The sequence below is a fragment of the Rhinolophus sinicus genome, chromosome 8 (genome assembly GCF_057876585.1).
Source record: "Rhinolophus sinicus isolate RSI-liver-muscle chromosome 8, RSI-T2T, whole genome shotgun sequence".
In the NCBI taxonomy this organism is placed as follows: domain Eukaryota; kingdom Metazoa; phylum Chordata; class Mammalia; order Chiroptera; family Rhinolophidae; genus Rhinolophus; species Rhinolophus sinicus.
The window spans coordinates 53,645,797-53,664,470 of NC_142508.1; the positions used below are offsets into that span (position 1 = coordinate 53,645,797).

The 18,674-nt window shown below is 44.7% G+C and overlaps 1 protein-coding gene across 1 annotated transcript in view; it reads right to left on the bottom strand.

Moving 5' to 3' along the window:
* The window catches only part of CDH13 (cadherin 13), a 985,128-nt gene that overhangs the window by 229,544 nt on the left and 736,910 nt on the right, over window positions 1-18,674 (bottom strand). The window contains exon 7 of the mRNA XM_019743731.3: window positions 10,315-10,493. Within this exon, the coding sequence (XP_019599290.3) occupies window positions 10,315-10,493 (179 nt within the window). The remainder of the gene's footprint in view (window positions 1-10,314; window positions 10,494-18,674) is intronic.

Sequence of the window (18,674 nt, forward strand, 5' to 3'; positions counted from 1 at the left end):
CCAAATGCCTCTGCTTGACTACTATTGATCTTCGTTCCTTTAGCTTACCAGCTTTCTCTCCAAGTCACAGCTCTGAGAACGCTGTATTTAACAGAGCTGTGCTTAATATTTAAATACCGTTGGAAGGTATACCCGTAATCCTTAGGATGACATTCGAAGCCCTTTGCAATCTTGTATCAACTTCCGGCCTTTTCCTGGTATCTCTCAATTCCCTGGTCTCTCTTCTAGGAACATATGAACGTGCCAGGCCTTTGCTCATGCTGTTCCTCTCCCCACAGTGCCCTTCCCTCAACTTCTTCAGGGCAGGTTTCCATTCATCGATCAAGGCTTCGTCCAAACAGCTCCTATGTGTGTGTTTGCTGTTAACATGTCTTACCATACAGCTCCTTCTTTGCATCCCTGAGGTCTAGCAGTGTCCCGTTCACTCAGCGGACATTGGGAGGTGATTCATACATATGTGTCGACATTTGTCTCTGCATTCTGGCAGCTAGACTGCCTTGGTGTTTCACTACACTGTAAGAGCCTGCCAGATTCTCTGCTGTGTGGGCAGAGCATAAATGTACTTCTTTGCAGGAGAAAAAAAGAAATCTCGCCTTCGCGCTGCTTCTCCAATCTCACTGTCTCATGACAACAGCTAATATCAACTAAGATTTCCAGGGTGTGAGTGTTTGACAAATCTTATTTAGTCTTCCCGATAAGCCTCTGAGACAGGGACTGGGATGAGCCTCACTGTGGCAGATGAAGAAACTGAGGCTTAGAGAGGTTAAGTGACCTACCCAAGTCCTCACAGTTGATAAGACATGGAGGTTGTGGTGAATCCTTAGAGTCTAAAGCCAGAACCCATGGCTCTCAGACCAGGTTTTAGCTAAGGTGAGGTCACACAAGGCGACCAGACACAGCGCTAGCTTTCATGGGCTCATAGGCCGACCTTGGAGGTGTAGGGGAGGTGGGGAGAGCCGCCCAGAGGGCTCTAAGGCTCATCAAGTTCTCCTGTTAGAATTGATCTAGAATGGAGGAGTGAAGGAGGCCACAAAGGAAGGCTCTGCTCTCCCCATCTCTCACCCCATTGCCAGCAACAGGAATCCTTGCAGCTGAATTTCAACCCCCCGGGTTTAGTGTCCTGCCTTAGGAATGTCCCATTCCATGTTATTTACTGACACAACAGAGCAAGTGCGATTCGCATAGGGTAGTTCACCATCTGTTTCATTTGCAAGGATAATTCGTTATTTTAAAAATAATAAGAATTTATTTACATCTACCTTCCCCCGCCTCTATTTTCTCAGCAGCAAGTGATTAAAAAAAACAAACAAACAAACAAAAAAAAAACGGAGGAAATTATCCCCAACAAAAATATTTATGAGTAAATAGCTCACAGAAATGGTGAGGATGCTACTATCTAAATAATTCTGGTCCCACCCACCAAAACAAAGACAGAGGATATTCCTGACAGCATGATTGAGTCATGTGTAATTACTGCTAATGTTTTAAACATGACGATAATGAGAAAAGTATTAGCATTAGATCAGAGCGGCCTGAAAACATTTATTTTCCTGAAAGTAGGAAGATGACTTCTAGCTTTCATTCGAGGCATGGGAGAGATGCTGCCTCTTATTACTATTATTTTATTGTCAGGCAGCTCGCCTTGATTATCGTCATTTTCATAGATTTCTTCAATACGTTTCCGGAGGTGCGGCCTACGTGATAACATTTTAACTTAGATCATTTTGACCAAACACATAGTTCTCTGGCAACTTGCAGCCACATATCCAATTTCACTGACTATTTTCATTGACATTCTTCAGTTGTTTTTTTTCATGACATCTTCAAGGACTACTGAATCTTTCATAGCAAATAAATGCACATAAATCTAAAAATAAGTCCGTCTGTGATACTTACCATGGAAGGAAGGAAATTCTCTCTATATTCACATTTGGCCTAGAAATTGGGGGCATTCTAAAGTTTCAGAAAATCCTTTACCAGCTGAAAATAGGAAATAAATTGCACTCACAGTCCTAATATCTTTTATGGTATGTACATTTTTATGGGTAGACTATCACTTTCCTTAGATTATCTGGGAGATAATACATAATAAGATAAAGGCGAACTCAAACAAAGATAGAAAAGTGCTTGGCTCAAACTCCTTAAAAAAACTCATGATACTTTCACAGTGCAAGTGTTAAGATCAAATTTAAAAATTTAAGGGCCTCTTTTAGAATTGTTTTCATTTGCAAAAACATAAATAAATAAAAATAAAAGAAAAAGAACCCCCCGCCCCCACACACCCCAAACTGACCATTAGTGTTCAAAAAGTTGGCAGATTCGGCAATGAATTTCAGTCTAGTGACCAAGATGATCAACTAAATAAACAATCTATCAAATGTTAGGGATTTTTATCGGAACTTATTTTGTAGTGCAGTCAGACAAAGTTTAAAAACAGAGCTGTCAGAATGTGGGGCTGAGTATGGTTCTAGAAAAGAACAAAACAGTTCCCCAAAGGAACCCAATTCTGTTTAGTGGAATACATGGCTCTTATTTTCTTCAAGTGTTTCTTCAAATATTTAAGGAAGAGACACAGATCCTCACGCTCATCCTAGTCTAGGGTATTTTTAGAGCCTAGTGCAGTTCCGGACACAAAGTAGGTGCAAGGTGAATAAATCAGATTATTGGATGATTACAGAAGGGTAAGACTAAGCTCTCAACTAAAATAAAATCATTTCCTGTTTATATATCCATGCTAGGATGTGCGTCTTGCAGTAAGTTTCCAAATAATCTGTTAGCTGTTTACTCATAAATATACAAACTGGAGGCACATAGGTCATTCTGCCATCCATCCACCCACCCACCCACCCACCCTCCCATCCATCCATCCATCCATCCATCCATCCATCCATCCATCCATCCAACAAATCTTTATAGATGCCTATTATTTTCCTGCCATTAAGTTTGGCAATGGGAATACAGAGATGGCACAGAGATCCAAGGTCTCTCTCTTCAGAAGGTGTATGTTCAGGAATGGTTTCAGAAAAAGTAAATGGAAGAGCTTGTAAGGGAAAATGCACCATGTTTCCAAGTGAAACTTGATACCTATTAACACCGAGCTTATAAGGCCCGGGCAATGCATGGTCACTGCAGCTGCTGTCACCACTGTGAACCGGAGTAACTGCAATAATAACCCAGCCCAGCATTAGCAAAAGTGAATAGATATGGCTCACAGAACAAAGTGCACATAGTCTGCACAACGTGGGGACATTCTTCTTATATCCGTGACGTGTGGGAAGCAACGCTATGTAAAGTTCTCACCAATAGTTGATGGGAACTGGAGCTGGGCTATCATGAGCCATAGGAAGTGTGACAAATGGTAATGACTGCGTTTGCACAATGTTATTTGCAGCATGAGTGGAGGTTGTACACATCTTGCAAAGGTAATATAGTTGGTAGTGCAGGTGTCATTATCGTAGTCATTACTAATGAGAAAATGGGCTCATAGAGGTTAAATGACGTGCCCAAGGTGACACAGCCAAGTGGGGAACTGACATTCCCCGGCATCATCCTGCAGAGTAAATTGCACATCAAAGGTATTCAATCTGTGTTTTTCATAATTGTACGTTGGAAAAGACATTACGGATATAACCTTTACTGGTTAACTGCATGACTTCTGTGACATCCTACAAGGGCAGTGTATGTTTCAATACATCCCATGATGGGGAACTCACTACCCACGCTTGGCATATACAATTGCAACAAAGATAATTACAATGGTTCACGTTATTTAGAATAGACAATGTGCTTCACATATTTTGATACATCTAATCCTCACCAATTACCCATTTGAGGTACATGCTGTTATTCCTGTACTATAAATGAATAATCAAGGCACAGAGAAGTCAAATAACTGTTATGGGTTGAATTGTGTTCCCCCATAAGATATGAAGTCCTAACCCTCAGTACCTGTGAATGTGATATTTGGAAATAGGGTCTTTGCAGATATAATCAAGTAAAGATGAGGTCATCAGAATGGGTGCTAATCTGACGGGTGTCTGATAGGAAGACACAGACACACACAGAGGGAAGACAATGCGAAGCCACTGGGTCAGAAGAAGGCCATGTGAAGATGGCGGCTGAGATCAGAGAGATGCATCGATCCGCCAAGGACACCACGGATGGCTGGCAACACCAGAAGCTGGGAGAGGCCAGAAGGAGCCTCCGCTAGAGCCTTCAGAGACAGCATGCCCTGCAGACACCTGGATTTCAGACTCTGACCTTCTAAGCCACCTGGTTTGTGGCACTTTGTTACCGCGGTGGTAGGAAACTAATATACTCACTTAGGTAAAAAAACAAATAAATGAAGGGGCCAGGTTCCCTCCCTCCTAAATCTTAAGTACACTGAAACACGCGTGGTCTCCACAGGTGGGGGGTTCTCCAACTTGCTACACATTTGAATCACATGTTTTGTTTTTTGTTTTTAAACTACTGATGTCTGAGACTCTGATTTGATGGATCAACGCTTCCATTGCAGCACCGGGATTTCTAAAGCTCTTCAGCAAAGTTTGAGAACCACTGTTGATTCTCCCTCTCTGGGGACCAATCGGAACAAATGCATGTCCTCTTTCTAAAGGCCGGCTCTCCTTAAACACAAAGACTGCCCTCCTGTGCCCCACGAGACCCTCTTTTCCAAGCTGTACAGCCCCAGGGGGCCCACTGTTCAAAGCAGGAGCTCAGTCAATGGTGCTGCCCCACAGGACTCCTGAATCAGAGCCGGCAAGCACACCCGTTTGGGGGGAAAGCGGCAGGACAGGTTAAGCTTGAACATAGAGGCAAGCTGAGCTGACCCACTGTCACTCCCACTGTCCATATATCATTCTCCACATAGTCCTGGTGTTCTCCCCAAGGTCACAGCTCCATGGAGGACGGACATCCTAGGGAGAACTCTCTTCTCAACCCTCCCACTGGATGGCATCTGTTGGGCAGTGCTAGCCTGTCAAATGGGCAGCCAAGTCAGCTGCTGATCGTGGTGAAGAGGGAGAGCAGGCGGTCAGTTAGGGGTCCTCAGGAGGTGAGAAAGTGGGTGAGCTGCCTTCTAGCATTTTCACATTGCCCAGAGTGGGTGAGAGATGGACGATTTCATTCTCTGCTCTGTGTGTGTATTCAGGGTCCAGAGGCTGCACACCAGGAAATGAAAAGAGAAGCAGTGCCAGTCGATCTGGACCTTTGTTACCCTGCCAGACAGTGGCCTGTGCACACAGAGATGTCATACATTTCATGCTTCCTGCCTCTCTCTCTTCCTCACATCCTTCCTTCCATGCCTCAACAAAGTATTTTTTGAGCAGCTTTCCTGTTCTAAGGACTGGCGATATGTCAGGGAATGAGCTGGACACAATCCCTTTCCTCCTTGGAGTATGGAGAGGAACAGATCGGCTCAGTGCACCTGCCTCATTTGGCCCCACGTGGGTCATCCTGGGGAGCGAGGGTGGGAAGAAGAAAGGCCAACGATCAAAATAGGAACATACTGCCACTATGGAAAACAATAGGAAGGTTCTTCAAAACATGAAAAATAGAACCACCTTATGAGCCAGCAATTTCACTTCTGGGTATTTATCCACAGAAATTCAAAACACTAATTTGAAAAGACATATGCTCCCCTATGTTAATTGCAGCATTATTTACAATAGCCAAGGTATTGAAGCAACCTAAGTGCCCACTGACAGAGGAGTGAATAAGAAGTGGTATATATATATACACATACATACAATGGCATATTACTCGGCCATAAAAAGAATGAAACCTTGCTATTTGCGACAACATGGATGGACGCGGAGGGTATTATGCTAAGTGAAATAACTCAGGCAGAGAAAGACAAACATCATATGATCTCACTTATATGTGGAATCTAAAAAACAAAATAAATGAACACACAAAACAGAAACAAATTCACAGATACGGAGAACAAACTGATGGTTGCCAGCTAGCAAGGGGTGTTGGGGGGCGGGGTGAAAAAGGTGGAAGGGATTAAGAAGGACAAATTTCTACTTATGACGGTAGTCACAGGGATGTACAACACAGCACAGGGAATATTGCCAATACTATTGTAATAACTATGGATGGTGTCAGATGGGAACTAGGCTTGTCAGGGTGATCACTTCATAAATGTCCACTATGTCATACACCTGGAACTAATATAATTTTGTATGTCAACTCTAACTGAAAAATAAATTTTAAAAAGATCATTTACTTGTATCCTTGACTGTCCTCATTGACAAGCTTTATTGCAAAGTAACTATGTGAAAGGCAGGGAAGGTATACTGGCAAGTTCAAAGGAAACTGTGCCTGATGCCTCCCTGAAGCCTGTCTGTCATCTCTCCGCTGGGTAAACATGCCTGCTGGGGTCCTCCTTGGGCATGTACTCATGAAAGGGAAGGTACTAAATGGAAAATCAAAATAAAAAATTTACATCGTACCGTGTTTCCCCGAAAATAAGACCTAGCGGGACAATCAGACTGGGTCTTATATAATAATATAATATAATATAATATAATATAATATAATATAATATAATATAATATAATATAATATAATACCGGGTCTTCTATTAATTTTTGCTCCAAAAGACGCATTAGAGCTGATTGTTCTGCTAGGTCTTATTTTCAGGGAAACATGGTATCAACTGAGTGCATGTCACCCAGTGAGGGGGGAAGGGGGGAGAGTTTCCGGAGCCTTCACTCCCAACAAAGTGAAGGCCAGAGAGGAGCAAACCATCTGTACAATCTCAGGGGCCCCAGCTCTAAAGGGATCCCTGACCTATTTGTTTACACTCACTATCCTCAACACCCAAACATACCAAACATATTATTTGAGGTGCCGTGAGTAAAGACAGGGAGACTAAGCTTTATATCAGTTACTCTAAAGCAGTGTGCAGGGCTCCTCCAATGGAATATTTTCTTGCAAAGGAGTGGTGCGTAAAGCTGTGTGGTCCAGGAGCAGATGTTTAAAACCACGGCTAAGACAGGATGCGTACTCAAAGGCCTTCAGAAATAATGAAACAAAACTCCACAATCCTGCTGAGGGAACCTCTCATACGCACACGAATGGGAGGAAAGGAGCAGTGAGATGAAAGCATTGCAAACTGCGGGAACCCCGATCGGAAGTCTGTCTGCTGTACAAGTTCTGCCCCTTTAAAGATGCATAACTTGGAGTCACACTTTATCCTTACAGCAAACTTGCCAACAAGAAGCATAGACACAGACAATCGTTTAGTGGTTACTAGAGGGTAAGGGGGGAGGGGGGTGGGAGATGAGGGTAAAGGGGATCAAATATATGGTGATGGAAGGAGACCTGACTCTGGGTGGTGAACACACAATGTGATATATAGATGATGTAATACAGAATTGTACACTTGAAACCTATGTAATTTTACTAACCATTGTCACCCCAATAAACTTTAATTTAAAAAAAGCAAACAAAAAACAAACCACAGCCGAGAGAGAGAAAAAAAAAAAGATGCTACAGCAGCACTAGGTAATAGGTAAGGCTTGCGTAAGTCCGGGCACGTTTCCTTCCTTCCGATCACACTGTTGCTGCCTGGGTCAGCAATGAACTCTGGAAACCCTCACAGAAAAGTGACACTCTTCATTCATTTTCATTGATTTTCCAATTGTGGTTAAATTGTGTTTGTCTTTTTTTTTTTTTTTTTTTTGATGGAGCTGTTCATGTATGTGGCTAGAAATGCTTAATTCAACTCCCATCATTATGTACTTATTGCAACTTAACCAAAACCCAAACGAAAAGATGATGAGCTCAAAACACATCTGTTGCCAAAATAAACCTTAAAAAATTGAATCATCCATTATATTATCACTTTGATTTATAAATAGACACAAAACACGTTCAATCAGTAAAAAGAGAAGCTGAGATGGAGAAATCACTGCATTTTATCTTTCCCTTGTAAGAATTTTCAGGTCCTGTGGGAGAATTAGCAAAGCTGGTGTGTGTGTGTGTGTGTGTGTGTGTGTGTGTGTGTGTGTGTACGCACATACAAGCTGGGTGTGGAATAGAGAGCTGGAAAGGCATTACTTGCCTCCAAAGAAGATAATATGGCAGTCAGACAGTCATATAATAGGGGGCGTTGGAAAGAGAATGGAAGACAAAATGAAGGAAATGGACTCAGTCCGTTCTTTTTTTTCCTGTTTTCCTATTTTTAACTAGAAACAATTACATTTTCCAAGTGACACCAGTGTTTCAAATGCAAATTTCATTCTCACCCTCCCGTCCAATGATTTCCCATTTCTAGCCACCGTTTCCCATCCCTCAAGTGTAAAATTTTAGTGTCATTTCCAACTCATTTTGCCTATATGCCAAAAACCATGTAATCAGGATTTTAGGAGTGCTCAAACTCTGCTAGGCAGTGGAGATACATACATGCATATGAGCTCAGTCTGTGTTCTCAAGTAATTTACAGTGTAGGCCAGCGTTGCCCAATGGAACTTTCTATGATGATGGCAATTCTGCATCTGTTCTGGCCAAGACAGTAGCCAGTAGCCACACGAGGCTGCTGAGCACTGGAAATGTGTTGGGTCTGACCGAGAACCTGATTTTTAGTTTAATTGCAGTTACTGTAAATTAAAATTTAAATGACTACATGTGACTAGCGGTTATTGCACTGGACCACACAGGTCTAGACAAAGAGGAAGGGGATGTTCTTTAAAGAGACAAATGACAATTTAAAGGGGCATATGGTGGGGGCGGCCGAATGGCTCAGTGGGTTAGAGTGCGAGCTCTCAACAACAGGGTTGCCGGTTCAATTCCCGCATGGGATGGTGGGCTGTGCCCCCTGCAACTAAGGTTGAAAACGGTGACTGGACTTGGAGCTGAGCTGCGCCCTCCACAACTAGATTGAAGGACGCGACTTGGAGCTGATGGGCCCTGGAGAAACACACTGTTCCGCAATATTCCCCAATAAAAAATTAAAGAAAAATAATTAAAATAAAATGTCATGTGATGGGTATAGGTAAGTACAAGTGGAAATTAAAGGAAGAACAAAACTGTGGAAGACTCAGGGGGAGGAGGATGGCTTATTAGGGGAGGTAGATTGAGCCCAGATTCTTGTGAGAAGCTAAACCGTGGAAAGTGGAGAGGAGAGGAGAAGGCATTTCTGACCCAGTTTGTTTAATAAGAAACACCAAGGGGAATGTGCACAGGACCCACGAGGGAAACACAGGGTTACTGCAGGGCACATGGTACTTGTGAAAGGTCAAGGTTGCTGCAGGGGGTCATGCCTGTGGGGTGAGGCCACGTTGGGAGCAAGGAATTCCAGGATGGGAGCAGATCTGGGTGGGCAGAGGGATGATGGAAGGATGGATGGACGGGAATCCCCAAGCTGCTTCGGTGTGCTGTGTCTGAAGTGTCAAGAGGCTGTCCCTGAAGTGGGCTACAGGATACACCTGAAACTTGAAGGCAGGGCCAGGAGAGCATGTAGGAGGAGACATACTTGGGGCAGGAGCACATGTCCCACCTAAATGGGACAGGTGCCACCAGCTCCATCTGACTGTTGTATCTGATGCCACAAACGGTCCACATGTGGAAATTGGGCCCCACATTTCCAGAATTTCTGATTTTCAGAAAGGCCGGAAGCTGGAATTTTTAAAAAAGGAATATATAATATAAATATTTGGGCACGGAATCTAATGTGAAAACTTGAAAGTACCCCGGGCAAAACCAAAGAGCAACAGTGTGAACTGACTGAGGTCCACGTGCCACCCGTTTATGACATCCGACCTAGAAGATGTCTCACAGAGACAGCCTAACGGGGAGAAAAAGCAGAGACTGAAGGAAGACAGTGGGTCTAGGACAACCCAGGGGTACATGCAGCAGAGTGCTTGAGAAAGAAACAGAGTCGAAGCAACCTGACTCTGAGAAGGACGGCGTCATTGACCTTGGGCATCATTGAGCATCAAAGCCACCTCCCTCCCTTCCTTCACCCTCCCTCTCCCTCCTGGCAGAAAGGTAAGGAGAGGAATTCACAGTCACTAGAGCCTCAAGAGTAAATGGCCAGGGAGGAAACAGAGGCAGCTTGAATTCATTCAAATAATTCTAGATGATATGGCTTTTTATCGTGTGTGTGTGTGTGTGTGTGTGTGTGTATGTGTGTATGTTTTTTGTTTGGTTGGTTCACAAAACACCCCGTTTTCTTTCCGAGATTCTTCCCACCCAACATGTGTCCATATCTCATTTCCATCTTTACTGTATGAAGCCCCACACCTTCCCGCTTGTGACAGCCACATTTGATTCTCAGGAAGAAGAAGATATGTGCCTGGAACTCACCTCCCGGTCCAGCAGTGCCGGGGACACCACGGTGACAATGTCTCCTTTTTCAGGATCGATGTAGAACATGTTGGGAGACGGCTTGTCAGGCGTCTGCTGACGGATATTATACCGTAGGAGGGCATTATCTGTGGCTGGGTCGTCCGCATCGAAGGCCACCATCCGCATCACTGTGGTCCCTAAGGGGGCAGGACAGAAGGACAGGACACGGTCACTTGGGGGACAGCAACAGGCAGAGCCCCTGTTCCCCACCTGGGCAATGGCACTGAAGTGATATGCCAGTCACTTTCCAAATTAAACGTGGAGAGCATGTCTCCAGCTCTGTTATGTTCTAGCGTTTCTTCCCCCCTCCCTCCCTGCTCCATCACGTTCAAAGATCTGAAATAAAGACATCTTTGCTAGTCAGCAGATTGATAGCTTAATTTTTCCGTCTGCTGATATGTTGTTCATTTTCATGGGCTTTCCTTCCATTGTGGATGTGGCTCTCTGAGAATGGCCTTCATTTTAAAAGCTCTTCTTAAATGCCAACTACACGTGGGGTGCTGGGCTGGGAGTTGGGGAAAGAGAGGTGCAAAAAGGCCCTTTCCGTGGTGTCCAGCCAGTCAGTGAATAGTAGGAGAGAGAAAGAGAACAGCACATAAAAAGGTAAAAATAATGAAGCATATCCAGGACAGTGAGAGGGGGCATTACGAACACAGAGGAGAATGACCTCATCTAACTTGGCGTTCAGAAATGGTCCCTGGTGCAGACTTGCAGGGGTGAGCAGGTGGAAGCAATGGGAAAAGATATTCCAGGTAAAGGAGCATTAGCAAGCATCAACTGAGCACCTTCTGTGTGGCAGCCACTGTATTAGGCACATTAGCTACAAAGACAATACGAAGATGAGGGTGACCAGTGTCAAGGGTTGATAAGGGTATCGAATACCAGGTCTTGCTCACACAGCTGATATGCAGGAGAACCCATACAGTACGTTTAAGGACAACTGAGCAGCAAAAAAGTACATTCACCCTCTTGGCATCTACCCTCCAGAAACACTCACGAGATGGGTTTTTGAAAAGGTGTCCGTGGCAGGAGTATCCATCATGGTGAAAAACTGGGAAACAGCCCAAGTGTCCAACAACAGAGGAATTGCTAAAATGATGGTATCCCCACACTAAGAAATACTTTGCAGCAGTTTATAAAAGGTTGTAGATCTAACGTGTGCTAGCATGGAGGGCTCTCCGAGATAGTTCAGTGAAAACTATCAAGCTGAAGAACGTTGTGCATAGATAGTATGTACCATTTTTGTGAAACCGCCTGCCCACAGAAAATGCCACAATCCTTTTGGCATCTGCTTTGCAGGAAGAGTTTGTGTGTGTGTACGTGCACGGACGAAGGTCAATAAAGGTTATGGTGGTTAAATCTGGGAAAGGAGAGGGGACTTGGATGAGGGACAGTGACAAAGGAAGATGTTGGCTCCATCTGTAATGTTTTAGTCATTTTTGCAAGGAGAATATATTGCTTTAGCCATTAAAATTTAATTTAAAAGGGTCATAATTATAAGCACTGATATAAGCATGGCTTAGAGCAGAAATCAGGCACATTTGGCTGCTGGTCTCAAGGATTGTAAGCCATCAGATGTGGCTCAGGATGGCCTGAGCAATCATTTTTCATGGCAGTTTAGTCTTCTATGAATACAGAGCCCCACCTTCTGATTCTGAACCCTTATGGACCCACAAAGTGTGCCCTGACTGGTAAGAGACGGAAGCAGTAGGTCTGTAGTTCCCAGCAGGACTAGCCATACACAAAATACTGAAGCTTAAAGGAAACACAGCATTTACCTAACTCAGCCACCCTCCCGGCATGCCTTTCACCTAGATAACAGTGCTTCTCAAACCATCAGAGCCAATGTTTTTTCCCATGATCGGAATCAGATTATCAGCCATTAGGTCTGACTGATCAGACAAACAGCGGGGAATCGAACCGCCCTCCAGTTGGATGAATTTGTTAAGCAGTCCCGGTTAATTTCATCAGTGTTGCCACTAAGGCAGATGCATCAAAATGCATTTTCTATTCTACCTTGTTTCTTTGTGAGATATCTGCAGGGCAAACTCGTGGGTCCAGTGCAAGAATATAAAATTCTTGGTATGTGCAGGCCTCTTGCCTTTGGAAGATACCAGCAAACCATTTGGCATTCTTTCCCATGAAACCACACTATGGAATCAGGGTTCTTTCTCAACCCAGTGGTCCCGGCCAGCCACTCCCAATCCATCAGCTTAATGTGAAAAGTGACACTTCCTTGCCTTCCCTGTCTAGGAAAGCAGCCCTACGTGGGCATCTCTGTCAGAAATCAGAGGCAGCTTTAAGGCCCACAATCTCACCCAGGGACATGCTAAGTGAGATCTGTGTGGCCAAGGGCCTGGAACGAGGCCTCAAACCGTCAATGCCACACCAAACCGTGTCGGGTTGAGTGTGCCGTGACCCAGTGTCTTCCACTTCGTTAGTGTCTAATGAACGCTTGATTGATGGAAACAGTGTCCCATTTAATCTGCCTTTCACTGAAGTCAGAGATGAACGAACAAAAGAAAGGTATGCAAATGAAGTCATCGTGGCTTTCATGCATGAAAATAATTAGAGGGAGAACAAAAAAAGACCTCTGTGATTGACGAATTTTTGGTTTTCACCAGGAGATTCATTGATAATGTCTTTTCTGGTTGTTAGTTTTTTACAGATTTGATAACCTGATATAAGAAAAGGTTATCCTGGAATATCCCCAAGGGTACACAGAAATGTTTTTTTTATTTTAATGAATTGTTAGAGAGCAAATGAACTCGGTCTTAAACTCTCCCTTTGACTTCACCCAGATATGAACGCTACCTGGATTTACTTCTGAGGCCCACCTCTGTGGAGACTGAACAGTCCCTATGCCATGTAAATAGGTCTGTAGCATTGAAGAAAATGACTTTAAGATCACATGTCTACATTCTGGTCTTCGTTATGTGAACTTGGGCACGTTATTTAACCCCGTCCCCCAAACCTTGATTTCCTATTTATAACATGAGGACATTATTAACCCTTTTCCTTTGGTCATTGTACAGATTTCGTATATTAAGTGACATATTAAAGAACTTGGTATGGTGCCTGGTCCATTAATGTTCTGAGGAGGACGCCTTGTATTATCTAATCTGCAGTGCAGGCGATGGCCTCAGACAAAGAAACTCAGAATTGAATTGTCTGTGGAACCCAGAACACAGCATGGCAGGTGGCCCTGCCTCACCCTCTCTCGTCCACCTTGCCCATGGCCATCTTAGTTTCTAGATTTGGGTTTCTGTTATGGAGATCACACCTCTACACACACACACACACACACATACACACACACGCACACACACATACACACACATACACACACACGCGCACACACACACACATACACACACATACACACACATACGCACACATACGCACACACATACATATACACACACATACACACACACATACACACATGCGCACCCGCAAACACACACACGCACACACACACGTGCACGCACGCACACACACGCACACACGCACGCACACACGCAACACATGCGCACACACACGCACGCACACACGCACACACACACACACCTTACAGTACACACTGCTTCTCCATGTGGCATTCTCGTCTTCCTGTAGGATCACAGCTCTATCCTGAGTCCCCATCCATTTGTTGGGTTCAATACCTTGCTCCTGCCAGCCCCTTCCCTGAGGCTGGGTCTCACTTTCATACTTCCAGGTTCTACCACGGCTGAATAAACCTCCAAAAGCAGTTATTTCCAACCTGTATCCAAGGAACTCTGGTTCCATGGGCTCAGCAGAGAAACACGTGGGAAATGTGCGGTCACCACACTTAATAAGTAAATGCATGTGGCAAATCTCCAAGAAAGAGCAGAACCTGTGGTGTTTCCCAAACGTCTCTGTTGATGAACCCCTTCATTTAAAGAACATCTTTATGTGATGGGCCGCCTGGTCCTAAATGTGAGCTCTTGGAGGATACAGACGGTGCTTTGTTCCTCTTCGTAAGCTCAGTATCTGACACAGAGCAGGTCCTCTACCAGTTGTCTGAGTAGAACTGCATTCTCGTAATTCACTGTCGCTTTGCCTTATTCCACACTGACTAGAAGCCATGGACAACGTGTCTATTGAGAAGAGGGGACAATGTTGTCTGGGCGTTTTTCACAACCTAGCATGCTTCCCGACCTCCTCTGAGCTCTTCTTTGTCCCCTGGAGGCCCTGGTTGGAACTGGTCTCCTTAGTCAGACACCAGTTCCAGGGGTGGGCTGACATTCAGCAGGTAAACATCAAGACAGCTGATCCAACTGCCGACGGGTGGCATCGTTGCTCCCCCTCCCCCAGCCCAAGCCCATTCCTAGACCCTAAGGAAGGGCTCATTGATTTCCATCAGCCCAAAAGCTTCCCATCAGTGCTTTTTCATGCCTATGCGTGCTTCCCGAAGGCAGAGAAATGATGATTATGTGATAGACATGGGTGTGGGTCTTCCACACAGTACATTTCTGTCTTCTCCTCTGTCATCATAGTCTCCTGAGCGTCGAAATAAACGATCATCACCCTGTCACAGAGCCTGATGAACTAGCAGTGGTCCCTCCAAAGCAAAATAAAAGAATTACAGCCTGCTAGCTGAAAATCTCAAGTCGGGCCATCATTTCCTTTTGTCAAAGGACACGACCGCCAGTGTGACAGGCTGATAAACAGTTATGAGAGTTTTGTCTTGGTCAGAAAGCCCTTTCCTCTTGGCTGTGTTCCTCTGACTAAAGAAAGTGGTGCCGAGTGTCATGACCTTGAAAGCCGGTGTTGGAAGTTTCGCTTTCCTGTGACTTCAAGCACAGTCAGAGCTTCGAGAAGCAGAGGGCAGACCTGAAGGTGAGGGGCTGTTTCAACCTCCACGACAGGTCAGCTGGCCCCAAGTCGGAGGCTCTTTGGAGACAGTGTGCTCAGCGCCACAGGTGACAAAATTATTCTGTCCTTGAAAGGTCTTTGGTTTTATCCCCAAACATTTTCTTCACATGATCAAAAGTGTCAGACTTCCCCCCCCCCATATTATTGTTATTATTATTTTATTAAGTGTGTTTTTCCAGGACCCATCAGCTCCAAATCAAGTAGTTGTTTCAATCTAGTTGTGGAGGGCGCAGCTCACAGTGGCCCACGTGGGGACTGAACCGGCAACCTTGCTGTTAAGAGCACCGTGCTCTAACCAACTGAGCTAACCGGCTGCCCCAGACTTTTTTTTAAAAAAAAAACATACTCTCATAAACAAATAACATATCAAGACAAGCATGTTCAGGTCTATGTTTGGCAATGGAGTTCTGATAGCACAGTTGGGGCAAAGGCATCTTTCCAGGGGGAAAGCGTAGTACAAAAACCAATCTGAGCAGCGATGGAAGACGTCACCAGGTGAGCTCTTTGGAGGTAACAAAATGGCACACCATCAGAAAACATCAAATTCATGAGCAAAGGAAGTGCATTTTAAAGCCACCTAAACATTGATCTCCATGATTGATTTATCTAAGGGGTGTGCCTCCAAGGTTACTAAAAAGAGAATGTGACCGTGGGTACAGCTTGCCTAACTTACTCCTCGCGTGTTTATTCCCCATGTCAAATGAAAGCCCTTAAACCATTGGCACCTCAACTTGTTCAGCCAGGTGAGAGGGACACAGAAGCATCCTGGGGTATGTCTAGTTGGACTAATGCTAATTTGAAACTAAATTTCCCTTGAGGCCCCTTCAGGTTGAGAGGATTCTGGGCAACTTAACTCCAAACGCACATCCTGAGGGTTTGAGATGTGGGATAACAAACCAGCCAGTTTGCCCAGGATTAAGGGGGTTCCAGGGCAGTCCTGGGCCCACCAGAATGAATTTGTTACCCTACAGACTAAGTTATGCTTTCAGATACAGACATCTCATGACCATGACCATCAGAGCACAGATATGAGGACTGGGGCGAATGCAACTTCAGTGGCCTATGACACAAGACCACCGTCATTCCTTCACCTCACCACCAGTCACACCTGGGGCTGCTTTCTGACTGAGCCGGTGGACACAGCCCAGTTCTCTCCTAACATTCCTTAACAATGAACAGAGAGCGGTAGGTGTCCGAACTCAAGGCAGGACAGTGCACACGGCCCCTTTAAGGATGTGGGCTAATTTAAAATTCTGGCCTCACCATTTGTCAGCTGGGCATCCTTGGGGAAATTTCTTCACTTTGCTAAACCGTACCTTTTTCATTTACAAAACAGCATCTCCCTTAATGGGCTGAATTAATTCAGTGTTTCTCAACTTTTATTTTTTCATCAACAGAGAGTCCTTTTAGACGTTGTTTCCTGCTTGCCACCGCCCCTTCCCCCCATAGATATACTATACATTTGTATCCTATTGCCCTTTGGAGGGCCACAAACCACTGTAATAGCTAAAATGTTCCCCCCTAGCACCAGTTTTCTCCCCCTTGAGGGTGATATTGTTCCCATTGAGAATGCATTAATTAATGAATATAAAGTCCAATGCCTACACAATGGTAAGTACTGAAGAGACGTAAGTTTTATTGTTATTTTTATTGACTCCCATAATCTGCAATTCAGTTCTAAGGGGGATGCATGGCTGTGTGCGATGAGCAAAACGTCTTGGGGGAGCCAAGCACTTATAGTTCAACTCATACTAGTTCCAGGACTCACAGCCAGGATCTATAGGAGCAGGCATTAATGACGGTCTCATAAGGAAACAATGCCTTCCTTCTCTTCGACAAGCCTAGAAACTTCGGTTGAGTGCATGCATGCACGAATCAGCTTCCCTGGCTGTATCAATGTGTCTGTGTACACAGGGATTAATAGGAAAACTGTCAAATGATTAGTGGCCAATAGATAACCAAACCCATCTGATAGGGACCCACAAGCAGCCAACATTCTGCCGTGTGTGCACTCCTGAAAAGCCACCTGTGTAACGAATCGTAAATAATGTCTTATTTTCCCATTGACCTACATTACCATTTGAGACCTGCTTTATCTTCATTTGAGGGAGTGTCCACTTGGAAGCCACGATTCATAACTCACTTTAAGTTTCTCTGCTTATCTCGAAAACACTCTCTTGGCAAGTGGGATGGGAGAGAGGGTGGCTCTCTGGTCTGGGCATGGAGACTGTAAAGAAAGCCCTGCCTGGATCCTCAGAGAGCAGAGAGAAGTGCTTTTCTACTCTGACTTTGAGGGGAAGGAAAGGGGGAAGGCAGGCTTAGACCTAATACAAAGACGGGGAGATTTAGCTCTCACCACTGCCTCTCTGGGGGCATTTCCCTCTGTTCCCCAATTATCTAGGGATTGTTATTCACCATCCCAAAGCTCTCTCACGTTTTTCACATGGTGGCCAGGCTGCGCATGAAACCCAGAAACTTCCTGATAATGTGAGTTTTGATGAAGACGTCAACGACCTTTGGCCTCTCTTGACAGTCTCTCAGGCTCAGTGGTGTGCCTCTCTGGCCCCATTCCCAGAGTGGGGTCCTGGCACTTGGGCCGGAAGCTAGAAGCTCAAGTGCCCAGCCAATGCCCACACAGGGAACCTACGTGAGTCATGTGGTTTCAAGGCAGTTAGGAGTGGTGGGGACGGTGCAAACTGGAGGATGTATGTCCTGCCTCAGGAGGCAGTTGCCTTTGAGCGCAAGGTAACTGCTGCATTTCTGAAATGCAAGTCTGGAGAAGCCAGACCTTTCGATTATTTCAAGAAAAGATGGGAATTTGGATTTTTGTATAAACTGTTGAAATGGTTACATGGTGGACATGAGCTTAAATTTGGGAAATCAAAGGTCACAGAGTGGGAATAAGAAAAGTAAACAAAATAGGTTATGATGAACGTTGGCCCAAGACTCACCAGGTTTCAACCTTTGACCTTGACTGTCAGCTGAGCCAATCCTTTTCCCTAAAGACACGAACTAAAATGCTGTCAGTGTGTACTCTGGGGATAGATTACAATTAAAAAAAAAAAAAAGGCGCATCCACTATAAACAGTTCACTCTTCTTCCTTCCGCCTCCCTTTTAGAACAGGGCAGTTTCCTTATGTGGTTCCAGGACCCAGCAAAGTAAGAGGTGCTGGAGACACAATAAGAGGAATGTGTGAAGCACGTTTCATGCATTAACTTCTGTGATCCTATAGTAACCCAACAGCAGATTGTTAAGCCTCTTGTACAGATGAGAAAACAAAGACTGAGAAGGCCACGTAGCTAGTTACCTGATGAGCCAAAATTTGAACCCTTCTTTGCTAAAGAGTCTGTGAGGCCCAGACTAGGAGTGGCTCCCTGGTTCCCATTCTCTTTTTCCATGACCGTGGTGCTTCACGGGA